We start from the raw sequence: 15,391 nt of genomic DNA on the forward strand, positions 1-15,391 counted from the left end.
TATTTCTACTTCGTTAATTATATTCTGTCATGTTATAAAAATGACCATTTGTACCAAAAAGAGTCTTGTTTATTTGGTGTGTGTTACAATTACTGCAATATTAGAAAGGCCTCTTTTGTTTTATCTAGCAGACAGTGCCAAAATAGACATAATCAGATCGAGACACCACTCAGTCTTGGGTACTGTTTGCATTAACAACTTTTTCAGTATTAAACGACGACATTTCAATTTTTCATGTAGCAACATGTTTAACGAACTTTTGTGAGGTAATAGATTCTTTCGCACAAAGGAAAGCACGCCATGTAAAGCTGTAGCAAGATTAGAGAGAAAAAAAAATGCTAGGAGCTAAGGATTGAAGAAATGTGTACTTTCTTGCTTGTCTCTTGTCTTTATTGGTTTCATGTTTCCTATATTTAATATCATGTCACACAAAACTGCACGTTATTAGCTAATAGGCGATAAAGAGTGCAAATTTTCTGAAGAGTTCTTGTTCTCTCGATTACAAATAATCCCGCTAAGCATTAATTGCGAGCAAATTTATTTATTTATTTATTTATTTATTTATTTTTTTGAGAGGATGTCAAACCGGCTGACTGGGAGCAGGAGAGGCACCACAGAACATTTTACATTTTAATTTCCACTGTCTTTAATATAGTTTGACGGCTTTTGTTACAGAATATACACATTTCAATTCCACAGAGCTAAATACAGGGACATGCGATAGAAGAATGCTGTGTGAAGAGGCGTGGCACTGCACTTTGGCACACTTAAGACCCAATAACATTTCTTACATTTCTTCAAACACATGTGTTGTATGTATCAGACCCTTCAGAAAGATAAGTGCTAAGAAATGAAAATTTGATTTTTTTTTTTTTTTTTTTTTTTAATCTTGATGTCCTATCTCTAACTCTTGAGGGGGGTGGGGGGGGGGGGTCGGTGTCCACTATCTAGTATTGCTCCAGTTGGGAAATATCATAGATCTTGGGCTGATGCGCAGAGCAGTCTGAGTTATAGTGGCAAAGTGGGTAGTCTCCACATGGCCCGTGTTTACATTTAGCGATTTTGCTGTTTCCTCTTTGTTATTGCTCTCACATCAAATGAAATCAGAAGAGATTTCTGTGCCCTGGAACTGTCAAGTGAATTAAAATACATTCACATCATTACAGAAGGCTAAAATATATTAACCGCATTGCAGAACAATGAAGTTATTTTTGTCGGTTTGCTAAAGAAATTTGGCTTTTATTATCTTTTGCACTGAAGGCTTCAATGTATTTGAAACGAAGTGTTTAATTCCACACTATTGGCTAGTTTCAGCTGTTCGCTGCATTTCAAGTGAATGTTTTCATCTTCTAGCACGTATGACACTATGCCATAATAAAGAACCAAACATGAGATAATACAGTCTGGTACTCCAAGAAAATTTACATCCCAAAAACCACACTGAAAAGCTTAATATCAGGTCGAGGCCTACTTTGTTGGGAATCTGTACATACAAATGTGCACATTTTAGTATGGTTCACGAAATTCGGATGATGTCTTGTTTCTTTTATGGCGTAATATAAGCTCTTTTAATGTTTTACACGTACGAACATATGAGCCTCCTATGTCATCGTAGCTGCGAAATTGTGGTAGTGCCTGTCATCTGGCACTCTCTGGCAACTGCTAAAATGAACCTATTTCTAACAGGTCACACGAAAATATTGCGAATGGTGGTTTGAAAAGTGTTCCTTTCAAAGTAAATTTCCTTTTACTCAATTCGAAATATGTGCGAGAATGTACGATGAATTTATTAAATCACAGAGCGTTTCACTCTCGTTTAAAAATCAACTCTTTGAAGACGGGCCATTTGGAAGAATTTTGTGTCGGGATCATCAGACATTTATGTCATTATTAAAGAGTTTACTGGCACATTTGTGTGGTATATCTTAAAGTGTAATATGTGCAAAAAAGATCAACATTGTGTGTGAAAGCTTCTCTTGCTGCATATTGACCTTCGAGACTAACATTATATGTGAAAGTGTTACTTTTCCTGTAGCAACATATGTATATTAATTTAAACCATTAACTTTACTGTTTGTGTGTGCGCGCTACTTAACAGTGATGTTGATGTTGGCCAACTACATCACGTGTCTTATGTTCTGAATATCTGCTGTCATCACCTGGAGAGATCACGTGACATGAGCTATGATTGGCTTACAAAAGTGCATCGCAATCTCGATTTCAATACTTCAGAAACTAACATACGGTGTTTGGTGGAATTCGAATTTATACTTCTGATGCTGAGCCATGATAGGCACAATTAAAAAGATTCACACAATCATAGCTTTCGGCCATTAAGGCCTTTGTCAGCACCGCGCGCGCGCGCGCGCACACACACACACACACACACACACACACACACACACACACACCTGCAGTCTCAGAGAGCTGAAACTACACTATCTTTCCGGTTCAGCTCTCTGAGACCGCAAATGTGTGTGCAAGTTGCGCTTGTGTGTGTGTGTGTGTGTGTGTGTGTGTGTGTGTGTGTGTGTACTGCTGACAAAGACCTTAATGGCCGAAAGCTATGATTGTGTGAATCTTTTTATTGTGCCTATCGCGGCTCAGCATCTCCGCTATACGGTGAGTAGCAACTTTCCTTCTCTCGTATTATTACATTCCATTTTGGATTTTCCATTGTTTTAATTTATACTTCCGTAATTTGGAAATATGCAGCGTACATGTTGCTGCATATGAAAGATCTTTCCAAAATGTGTTTTCTTTTTCCCTGAATTTCATTTTATAGAGTGCAGGGAAATTGTACGCCCATGTATAAAACCATAACCATTCCAAGGATTGATAAGTTTTACAGTTCTGAGCGAAAATATACTGTCACTTAACATGGAAAAAGTGTGTTTTCACTCGGGAGAAAGTATTTTTAACTGGGAAAAATCGAGAATTTTTTTTCCTTGTCCGCGTATACATCCTGAGATACCTGCTTACAGAATGAAGTGATACTTGTTACAGCATGATGACCAACAACAATTTGATATTGTTGCCTTTTGTGCTGCATAGAATGAATCTAATGGTGAAGTGAGCAATGAAAGTGGTGTTTCAGGGGAAGAATTAATGCTTCATGTGGAGGCAGTGCCACAGCTGGAAAAACTTATGGTTTACCTGTAACATCAGCCAGAGACAGCTCCAGCCAAACTGTCTACACCATTGTGCTGTTCTCCATTGTCTCACGTGACTAAAACAAAGTAAATTGAACTCGAGTTGAGCAATTAAATGCGAGTATAGACAAAAGTACCTATAGAGTTTAAGTGACAAAAAAGTATTTCTTGTTAGTGCCAAAATAAAAGGTTTGTATATTGTAGTACATATAAAGAGTTTTTGCTTTTGGTAGAGTATATCCAGATTTTTCATGATGCAGATTTCCACATAGTCATGGTAAATGAGGGTCTTGTTTAAAGCCAAACAAAGGGTCCCCCGAGGACAAGAAACATCCCCTCCTCCTCCTCCATGCCTCTAGTCTTCTGGCTATTCGGATACAATGTGCCACAACTTCCTCTCCTTTGCCAACCTCTTTGCCTCTTATCAACACTTACATACAATGACCTCATTTACATGTTGGAGGTATTCAAGCCTCTACAGTTTTCGCCCCCTACAGCTTCTTCTAATGCACCATGCAAGTTATCCCTCGATGTCGTTACAGATGTTCTGTAATCCTCCCCCCCCCCCCCCCTTCCCCCCCTTCCCTGGCTAGCCACTGTTTTCCACATATTTCTTTCCTCACTGATTCTCCAGTGAGCGAATTTACTTTCCAACTTATCCATTTTTTAAACACCTTTCTTTTGTACAACATCACTAATTACTCATTTCTCATCCCGTCTTTTCAAATTCTCAGACCTCGGTTCCCTTCTGTGCAATGTTGTGCGCCAAATGTATATTTCTTTACTTGTACTAGTCACTCTTGTATCCTTCTTGCTTTATCCAGCATACTTTATTTTGCTTCCTAGCTAGCAGAATTCCTTCACTTCTGCTACGTGGTCCTCAGTTTTAATGTAAGGAATCGTTATCTCGTTTCTGCTACTTCTCATTACTTTTGTCTTTCTTTGGTTTATTCTCGAACCAAATTCTATACTCGTGAGACAGTCCATCCCATTCAACAGGCCCTGTAACCCGTCCTCACTGTCGCCAAGGATAACGATGTCATCAGCGACCCTTATCATTGTTATCACTTTTAACTCCACTCCTGAACATTGCTTCTTCCACGTACAGTTTGAACAATCGAGCAGAATATCTGCATCCCTGACTTACACCCCTTTTAATACGATCACTTTGTTCTTTGGCTTCAATTTGTATTGTTTCCTTTTGGTTATTGTACATGTTGTATATTACCCGTTTTTCCTTGTAGTTCATACCCATTGGTTTTTCCCGGACTGACAGATCCTATGCAGGTGTGTTGGTTTTTCGTAAGTCTTGTGTTCATTATCAGTTACAATGTGAGAACTGTCTCTCTAGTGTCATTACCTTTTTAGAAGCTAAACTAATCGTCATGTTACAGGTCCTCAATTTTCCATACGTGCCAACTCTCCCGATTTAAGCGGGAGCCTCCCGATTTTTCCTTCTTCTTCCCGACCGTGAAGACCGATCTCCCGATTTTCAGAGCTGTTTAAATACTTTCGTTATTATTTGAAAATCCTGCACCTTCATGAAATTCAAAATTGCCTACTCTCTGTGCCTAATTTAAAAGGGGATGCCACTGGAGCTAATATTGCTGATCTTCTACTTTTAGCATTATGGGAATTCCGTATTCCATCAAAAAATTATCTGGCTTTTGGTGCTGATAATGCTCCTGTAATGGTAGGGCTAAAAAAGGGTGTGGCAGGATGTTTGAAGCAAGAAATTGCTAACTTAATCGCTGTAGGCTGTTCTTGTCACCTAATTAATCTTGCTGCTGAGAAGGGTGCGGCATGTTTGCCTTTGAACGGTGACGAAAATATTATTGACATATTTTATTATTTGGAAAGGAGTGCAAAGAGGAAAGAAAAATTTGTAAAGTTTCAAACTTTACATGACACAGAAATGAGGAAAATTCTGAAACTTGTGCCTACATGATGTAGCGGCAAGGGAGCGCCACTCGCGGGTGCGGACCGAGAAGGCAACACTAGGAGGCCACGACCGCAGTTGGAGGCGGCCAGAGCGGGCGCGAACGGAATAGGGAACATCCAGAGCGGCAGGGGAGCACCACTCGCGGGCGCGGACCGAAAAGGGAACACCAGGAGGCCACCACTGCAGATGGAGGCGGCCAGAGCGGGCGCGGACGGAATAGGGAACGTCCAGAGTGGCAGGGGAGCGCCACTCACGGGCGCGGACTGAGAAGGCAACACCAGGACGGACCAAGAAGGCAACACCAGGAGGCCACGACCGCAGTTGGAGGCGGCCAGAGTGGGCGCGGGCGGAATAGGGAACACCTAGAGCGACAGGATAGTGCGACTCGTGGGCGCGGACCGACGAGGGAACGGCAAACAGAACACCAGGCACCGGGCAGGCATAAATATGCAACCTGGTCCAGCAAGCAGCCAGTCTCGGGGAACACCTGATGAAGACGTGAAGTAATGACATCGAAATATCGTGTTTGGAAGACGCTGGTATCTGGCAGAAAACCCGATTTCCACGAGATAATGGCTATCGTTGAAAAGATGTTAAATAGGATTTTGGAGCAGTGGGACCCTTTGGTTAGTTTGTTCAAGAGTGAAATTGTAAGTAAGGGTTCTGAAGTGGAAATTTTGAAGAATTATAAAATTCCAAAACACACTCAAAATGTTGATGTGTCTACTTCATATCACAAGTCCAAGCACTGTGAGAAGATTTCACCACACTCCTCACTTAAAATAATAACCCAATTATCAGTTTTACAGAAAACCATTGACACTGTGGACTAAGCTTTATCATGAGAGGAATGACTGTTCATGTTTATGTCATCAAATTTACATACATCTTTATGCCTTTTCCTTTCAAGTTTTATGCCTATCTTTGAGAGCCCAAATGTGGTTCTTCAGTCAAGTGCCCCACATATCCACTTATTGAAGTTAATTTTGGGGGAACTGTTGAAGAATGTGATGGCAAGATTTGTGAGACCACTCATTATTAAAACCTTCAGCTCTCTTATTGATGAAGATTATCGCACTCCAGCAAATCAAAAGGACGATTGTTGTCTGATGATAGGGAATTCTACATTTGATTTGGTGACCACTTTGAAGCCTGAGGAAAAGTCTGTATTTTTTAAGTCTGTAAGAAAATGTTTCTTATCATGTGACTACATGATACACAAATTTCCACTCAAAGATGAAGTTTTAATGCATGCAGAAGTTGCAAATATTTCTACAATTGGCAAAGCATCATTTTCCAGCCTTAGATTTTTCATAAATAGATTTCCTAATATTCTGACTAGCAAAAGTGAACACTTAGATACAGAAGTTGATATTCTCCACACTCAGTTCTGTAACTTTCAGCTGGAAGAAACCAACGTGGCAGCAGAGAGAATTGATGTTCAGTGGGTGTTGGTAGGTGAGATGAAATCGGCTGATGGGGTTCTTCAATATGATAAACTTGTAAAGGTGATGCTGGCTATTTTGTCAATTCCACACAGTAATGCGGAATGTGGGAGAATTTTTAGCACAGTTACAAAGACCAAAACTCAGTTCAGGTCCATACTTTCAAGAAACGTCCTTGGAGAAATTTTTAATTTTAAAACCAATTCAAAAAGCCAAGTGCCTTGAGCAGAAATTTAGTTCAGAGTTTTTGAAGAAGGCTAAGTCAGCTACGGGTGTGCTGAATAAGTAACTACCGTAATCAGACAAATTCAGACTGATAAACTATTCAGATTATTTGCTAAGCCTAACATGTACAACCTGTATAAAATTGATTTAAATTTTTTGAAAGATGTCTTATGGATATAAGATGCCATGCAAATATGGGTTGCATTATGAAATGAAAATGTGTGATCATTTAACAGTGATTTCTTCATGCAAAAACTGTGCTAATGTCAAAACAGAAATCTAATATACGTTAATTTGTTTCCTCGGATCGTAATTTCGAACTGTAATTCTCTCAAGAGTGCTTCACTTGAACGTGTGAATCCAAAGAAACCTGCAGAGCTCATCATTCACGTTGTTCAGCATGTTGAATGATAAATTATACAGTCCGAATGCTCAGGTATGTCCATTATTTTGTATTTACATGTAAATAATAATGCAAATGTAATTGAGTAGTTACAGGTATTGAATTATTGCAACTTTAATCATCAGGGATGTGTTATAATTACAATAGTACACCGCTAAAATTCTCCTGATTTTTCACTTTTGAAAGTTGGCATGTCTGATGTTCTCTTCCATCCCTGAGTATTTATTCTTGACAGGAATCCAGATGCCAAGCAGTTAACGTAAGTGTACATTAGATTGTACACATTTACTAGAAAAATTATTTGGTTGCCATTTCCAACTGATTAATTCAGAAATTCCAAAAGAATGTTATCTATTTTTTTACCTCGTTTGATCGCAAATATTTCGAAGCTCTGTCAGACGTCTTACATATTGATCCTATTTCTTCTTCTGTAGTTTCATCGGCCTTTTGTTCTTATAGTGTTCACACTTTTGCTTTTAATTTCATCAAAACTTGTTTTGAGTTTTTTGTCAGCTGAATCTTTGTTTCTGACAATCATCGCTTTTCAGTTTTTCAACATGTTAATGGCACTTTCTATATGAAATAGAGAATGAGGAAAGAAAGCAAAGAGACGGGTGGGAATTCTTGACTCCCAGCCCCACAGGGCACTGTGGTAATGCAATGATGAAAGCTGAACAGAGAACAAATGTACATCATTCCTCAGTACACCTGTATCTCACATCTTGACATATTGAGGCTTACTGATGTCTAGGCACGAGTTACTGAGAGACTGGCAAGCCGCCACTTGCCAGTCACTTAGATTGGTGAACTCCTGGAATGATGTATCGGTGTCTGTCATCTGATCTCAGTTCAACTCGACGCCAGTTTGAATTGAGAATTGCTATTCGTGCAAGAGGTGGCAGCTCTTTGTACTAAATTTTGCACCCTGTAAACCCGATTGTACTCTATATACACTCAATAAGTAAAATTCTGTTGTCTACTAATCCTCTTGGTGTCACACTTTTATTGGCGAGCAGTGTTTTTACTTTGGTACTGGATGTGTTGTAATAGCAATTGGTCTTTTCCTCTGACACTACATTTTGGGACTTTCATTTTACAGGCTGCCGAGATAGTGAGGCACGAGCTGCAGAAGAAGGAGACGGTGAAGCTGTGGTGCCTGCTCGGGGACTCGACAGATGACCCGGTGTACTACGAGAGGGCCTGGGAGCTGTCAGGACGGCGCAGCGCGCGTGCCCAACGCCACTGGGGGCTGTTCTACTTCAACCGCAAGCAGGTAGGGCACAGCCTTTCACCAAAAACTATTTATCGCCTTCATCTTTCCAGCTGATACAGATCAGTGTGGCAATACTGTAAAGGAACATTTATTCTAGAGCACCTTAGCCCGCAACTTATCGTACCCCTATCAGAAGTGGGACCATGTGTGAAAGCAGCCGTGTCATATACCAACTCTGCTCCAGTCGTTGCACAGCTTTTCATGTTGGTATGACTACCAACCAACTATATATTAGTGTGAATGGCCACTGCCAAACTGTGGCCAAGAGTTCAACAGTATTTGCCCCATCTTTCGTATCACCTCCTCCCAGTTCACATCCCCTGACACTCATTGTATGCTGCTCCCTGAAAACACATCCATCAGCCTTTTCCCCTCTCTGCTCCTCTTCTTTTTGGCCCCCCTCCTCCTCTGTCCCCCTCCCTCCTCCCGCTCCCCCTCCCTCCCACTCCACCTCCCTCTCTCCTTCCCCCTCCCCCTCCCAATGCTCCAACTTGCAGCCTTGCCCTGCGGCCTTCTATACCCGGATCAAAGTAACAAAGTGATTGACAGTGAAACCACAGTTGAACCTGGAATTTGGCGATGTTGTTGGTTCGCCGACATGTGCGCGCGCAGTATGGATATCGCAGCAACAGGTGTAAGGTTCCTTACTGCCTTCTCATGCCGCCTTTTGATGTGCATTACTGAGTTCGTTTTACAGGATCATAATATCCTTGTGGCTTAACAAACACACTCCTGTGTATAAAGTAATACTGCATTCCAATTATATGTATATCACAACAGAATCAACAGGAAGTGCACTGTCTTTTACAGTAATCAAAATTAATCATTTTCAGTTGTCAGATTCAATTCAAAAGGGGTGTTAAAATGGATCTGAATCGACGGCTTGAGTACTTGCCAATTACTGTAGTATGCATGCAGAGTGGCATATCTGTGCAGAGGAGCATTCCTTAATAATGAAGTGAGATTTATTATACAACTGCAGTAAACAGAGTTTAGTCAAAAATATGACACAACACAAAAATAAAGACGAATTAAGATAAGGCTATGTGCCATTTAGTTCCGGGTCACTTTCTTCCTTGACACTGTCATTATCTGAGTTCTGGTCCATGGACAAGTCTCTGGAATCGCCTTACGATATAATTGTATTTTCAACATTACGTTCTAAGCTAACTTTGCTCTTCCTTGCTTCCATAACAACCATTTCTGTGTGGCATACAACATTATTCCACTTCCCTGGCATTATTTGTGCCACTGCTTTCGCTAACAGTCTTTGAATATCTGCTACTGTGTAGCTTTTGTTATTTGTTGCCATGCTATGTTTAATCTGCTCCCAAATCATTTCAATGTTGTTGAAATGGCAGTGGTATGGTGGAAGCCTAAGAACCCTGTGGCCACATTCATTAGCTACCTCGTCCACAGTGTACATGCTATGTCCATAAGTTCCGCCTTACATAAATTGTCCTGAATTTTAATGTTCTGAGGTTTCAACAATGTCAATCTCATCCGTTGTCATCGTTGAAGCTTTATTTTTAATAATTAAATGGTATGGGGCATTGTCCATTACAATGGCAGATGGCCAGTTTAATTTTTGCAGTAGGTGCCCCTTGAACCATTTAAGAAAACTATTGTGATTCATCTCCTTGTGGTAGTCATGTTTTCCTCAATTTGTAAACAAGGAGACAGTTGGGCTCTTTCTCACCAGAACAGCAGAACTTCTGTGGTGTCACCGCCAGACACCACACTTGCTAGGTGGTAGCTTTAAATCGGCCGCGGTCCATTAGTATACGCCGGACCCGCGTGTCGCCACTGTCAGTGATCGCAGACCGAGCGCCACCACACGGCAGGTCTCGAGAGACTTACTAGCACTCGCCCCAGTTATATATTGTTATATATATGTTGTTATATATTGTTATATATATGTAGCTAGCGATGCAACGGACGAAGCCTCGTTTATTTGCAGAGAAGATAGTTAGAATAGCCTTCAGCTAAGTCAATGGCTACGACCTAGCAAGGCGCCATAGCAATTGATAGTTATCGTATGAAGCATGTCTCATCAAGAACGATGTATACAAATGATGGATTGAAGTTAAGTATTCCTGAAGCTATGTACTTTTCTTTATAGCATTCATTACGTATCCTGTTTCAGACCTCACGCCATCCTGCGTGAGCTTATAGCGTGCATTTCGGTCTCCTCAAACCACACTGTGTCGGCACTTCTGTCGACACATCCACTTCCACATTTGCTGTCATCTGTCCAATCTTTCTGACAGAATGGCTGGCATGAATCCATGTTTTGACAAACCACAAAATGTCTTCAAATGGCACTTCAACATTTATTAAAAATCGGCAATGACACTCTGTGCTGTCACCTCTCTCTCCATTATAATTTTGCGTCCATTAAATTTTTTGCACCGAAAACCGAGGGCCCTGACAACCATTAAGAAAGTTGTTCTGCTGACACTGAATAACTTTGCCTCACGAAAAGTAACGAACAGCTTTTTTGTTGTCGGATGTTCTTTTGTCTCGTAATATCCTTATATGTGGTGACGAGCAGCATCTTATTGTGACAAAGAGCATCTTGTCGAGAAGAGTCCAAGTTTGTTAATTGTGATTCTGTCATATTTTTACCAGGTGTTCGCAGTTTGGGTGAACCATGTTCTTCCCCTTCTGCACAGTATTTCTTCGTACAAATTTTAATGACAATATATAATGAATCTTCAAAGCAACTGCAGTTCTTTTGGCTACCATCATTACAGGCAGTTGAGTTGCACCATTGTATCTCTCCTCCTCCAAATATTCGTGCACCGAGCACACAAACTCAATTTCTGTCCACGCAAAACTGAGCAGATCGCTGAACTTTCCATTTGGCGTCCACACTTTTTTGCACACTTCCAATACAGGCTTCAGACATTCTGTTGCACAAAATAAACTTGCCACAGAGAAACAAAGCAGATAACAATACAGACCGCAACTGTTTACGTTAGCGGCCACAGGCATCATCTGGGGCTAGCTATAGCCGCTACCTGCAGTAACAGAGAGATTTGACAACGACTGGCTGTTGCTGTGGTAACAGCCCTGTGACAACGATTGGCTGGTCTGTGGTAACAGCCCTGTGATCAGCTAGACGTCAATCACTTTGTTATTCTGATCCAGGTATAGTCCCTGCATGCTCTGCCAGGCAGCAGTCTTCTTTCCCTCCACTCGCAACCAGCTATCCCTCCCCCTTTCCTGTCTCTTTCCAAATTGCTGCTTTTGTTCAACATAGCAGTTGCGTCTGGGCAGATAGCAGTCGTGTGTGTGTGTGTGTGTGTGTGTGTGTGTGTGTGTGTGTGTTTTTTCCTTTTTTTTCTGAAGAAGGCTTTGGCCAAAAGCTCATTGTGTAACAGTCTTTTTGTTGTGCCTGTGTGCAACTCAATGTCTTTATGGTGAGTTACAATCTATCTTTTCATAACTGTTGATATTCCAATCTGGACTTACCATTATATGATTTTAGAGAAGACTCTGGCACTATTCAAAGTAATGGTAGTGGTCCTGAATATGACACTAGGAACAAAAATAGTACCCAATTAGATGTATATATATACTGCTCAGTCTTGCACAGGAAGAAGTGAAATGTACAACCATAAAAATACACTGCTGGAGGGGGTGGGGGAATAGTACACCGATTTTGATCCAATGGTGACATATCCACCTGGGGAGTAGTAAGTGGACTGGTAATGATTACAATGTCATCCACCAACAGACAGTGTAGTGGCATAGTTACCTGTGTGGCCCCTTAAAAGGGACTACTAGCAGCCAGAAGGCTCAGTGTGGTCCAGATGTGTGAAGCCAGCAGGCAACCATGCTACTGGGACACACTCGTGTCTCCTACAGCCAACTTAGCGAGTCTGAAAATGCCGTGGTGTTCGGCGATGAAAGCAGATTCTGCCTGCACACGAGTGATGGTTGTTTGCACATATGACGTATGCCGGTGAACATTGTCTCGTAGAGCACATTCATCCAAGACACAGTGGCTCTACCCTAGGTCTTATGGTCTGGGGTGCAATAAGCTACAATTCACGTTTGCTGTTTCCTGCTGTTATTGCGAGTAGATGAATTCGGAAGCTACTGCAGCATTTTTATCCGAGCAGCTTTTCGTTTATGTATGAAGATAGTAACTGTTCCCGAAAGAACAGATACCATTGACGACCGTGCAGCTTCTCTAGAATAAATGGTAATTAATCGAAACCCTCAGCTGCCGACAGGTGTCGTTGATTTACCTCAATGTGGACAGCTGAAAATGTGTGCCCCGACTAGGACTCGAACCCGGGATCTCCTGCTTACATGACAGACACTCTATCCATCTGAGCCACGGAGGACACAGGTGAATAGTGCAACTGGTAGGGGGGCACATCAACAACACCTGTCGGCAACTGAGGGTTTCAATTAATTATCAACTTTTCATTTGGTCTCACGAGGTTGAGTGGACCCCATTCCAGACCTCCCTACCTCAGACAGACAAAGTGGTACCGGGTATCGAACCCAGGTCTTCCTGCATCAAAGACAGCGATACTATAGAGGCAATCTGTAGATTAATCAGTTATCTAAGTGACAAACATGTAGCCATGTTTTCACAGATAAATTTTATCTTATTCATAAGCCTACTGACAAAGTCCACATCATGATGAGTTACTGTGAACATGATATATGGAACATGCAAAAAAAGTGAAAACACTATGCCAGTTGAGTGCTAAACACCTCAACTACATGGTAAGTAGTTATACTTGGATTGAAACAACATTGTGAATGACATTTTGCATCGAGTGGTAGGGGTGGCCTATTGTAGCTCTTTCTCGAGTGCCGCATGCTGTTTTACCTGTTTGCAGTTACGAGCAGAGCCATGTACAATGTGGCTGGCTGTGCATTGGCAACGTTGTCCTCGATGCTGCAGTCTGTTAGTCACAAAGTTATTTTATTCAAGATACAGCTTTGTTCCTTCCACTGTTTGTAATCTCAGATGGTGGTGTGCCACATACTGATCTCGTGCCTCATCAACCTGCAAACTGAGTGTACATGTAGTAGCAGATATTAAAGGAAGTGTAATTGGCAATTCAGGATTTGCATGAAGGCTAGTTGTATGCTAACATTGTTCTACACCGTAACAAAAACAAGCCGGCTTTTTGGAATGGTTTTACTTTGGGCTTTCATGCTGCAACCTAGTCTCATTCTGATTATCATTGTTCCTCTGGATCAGATGATTCTTTCAAGGATAATTTTTTCATGGGAAGGCTGATGTTGGGAGGGGGAAATGGCTTCTACCTTTCTTAATGGTCTAACAGTAAAAAGTACAAACTAGGAATGCAAAACCCAGTTTCTGACACGATTGATGTTCAAATTCACCTAATGTAGTGTTATAAGGTATTTAGTTGTAAAATAAAACAGCATCTTCCAGTAGTCTATGCTAGAATGGAACTTGCACTCTGCAGCAATGTATGTACTATTTTGAAACTTTGTGACAGTTTAAAAGTTTTTGTTGGTCCAGGAAAGTTTTTGTTCACACACAACCTACAAGGTGAGAGAAAAAAGAAAACACACCTTAAGAATGTCAGCTTGTTTTCATATTTTCCACTGTGGAGATGTCTATAATTGTAAAATTGACTTTTTCCATATCATAGCAGGGGAACACTATTACGGTCTACGAATATACAATTAACTGATGCAAGTTACCGACTACGCTACCTGGGAACAACTCTCAACCCGACCTTACAGCTTCAGTTCGACCAGTATCTTGATAGCTTCCAAAGTTTTTCTTTATACCTTGCTGGACCTTCCTTTCTTTCGGGAAAGCTAATTCGGAAAGATATGTTGAAGACTTCCATTGTAGGTTGAGAAGCAGAAGGGATCTGCCGGCCAAATTGAAGCTGCGAGGACGGGTCGTGGGTCGTGTCGAGATTGCTCAGCTGCCAAAGAGCCGCTTATGACGGGTGAGGTTCTGGGATCGAGGCACGGCAAACAGTTCTAAAATACCAGAAAGTTTCAAGACAGATATTCATCATGCATCATGTACACCATTCTCCTCTTTATACTTAAGATTTTATTGTTGAACGTGTGCATCATTGCCAGACACTCTCGTGTACTTAACTTTATTGCACCAATCTTCCTTGGCATGCTACTACTTACAACAAAAAAGATGTTCAACTGCAGGTATTGCAATGAAATTGTGTGTTTTATGTTTCAGTATGACAAGGCCATTCAACATCTCTCAAAGTCCCTCGAAATCAACAGCTTGCAGGCAGGTCTGTGGTCCAGACTCGGTTTTGCCTGCCTCGAGGAAAGCCAGTGGGACATGTGTGCTACTGCTTACCGCCGCTACTGTGCCCTCGATAATGAGGTAGTTATTATGGCAGTGTCATGTACCTGTGTACATAAAACCCAGAGTGCCACATCACACCCAAATTGAAGCTTATCTCCATTTAGTACTGAAGTGGTACTGTTGTGTGCTGTAGCTAGATAATGAAGTGAGTGAGAATTGTTTAGTCCTGGGGCTTTGGTAAGTGCTTCATGATGCATCTGTTTCAGGTTCTTAGGCCAACAGCTGCTTCAGTGAAACCCATGAGCGTGTGCAATCTCTCTCTCTCTCTCTCTCTCTCTCTCTCTCTCTCTCTCTCTCTCTCTCTCTCTCTCTCTCACGCACACACACACACACACACACACACACACACACACACACACACACACACACGCGTTTTGTTAAGTAACAGCTTAATCTCGTTGTGTTTTGAACACTGAATCCACATCTTACCACAGTTACATTCTGTCCCAAACTTTTCTCATAGGGCGACTTAACTACAAAGTAGAAAGGTAGCAAAACACAGAATTGGAATGAAAAGTAATTTAATTTTTTCGATGTGGACATTTGTTTGTTTCATAGTTGTGCATATGTGGTCGTGTATTGTGTAATACTACTAACAT

General features: G+C 41.3%; 1 protein-coding gene across 1 annotated transcript in view; it reads left to right on the forward strand.

Moving 5' to 3' along the window:
- LOC126424746 (tetratricopeptide repeat protein 27) overlaps positions 1–15,391 on the forward strand; it is a 141,309-nt gene that overhangs the window by 60,179 nt on the left and 65,739 nt on the right. Inside the window, exons 10-11 of the mRNA XM_050087466.1 lie at positions 8,267–8,440; positions 14,658–14,810. Of these exons, the coding sequence (XP_049943423.1) occupies positions 8,267–8,440; positions 14,658–14,810 (327 nt within the window). The remainder of the gene's footprint in view (positions 1–8,266; positions 8,441–14,657; positions 14,811–15,391) is intronic.

This window comes from Schistocerca serialis, chromosome 10, assembly GCF_023864345.2.
Source record: "Schistocerca serialis cubense isolate TAMUIC-IGC-003099 chromosome 10, iqSchSeri2.2, whole genome shotgun sequence".
In the NCBI taxonomy this organism is placed as follows: domain Eukaryota; kingdom Metazoa; phylum Arthropoda; class Insecta; order Orthoptera; family Acrididae; genus Schistocerca; species Schistocerca serialis.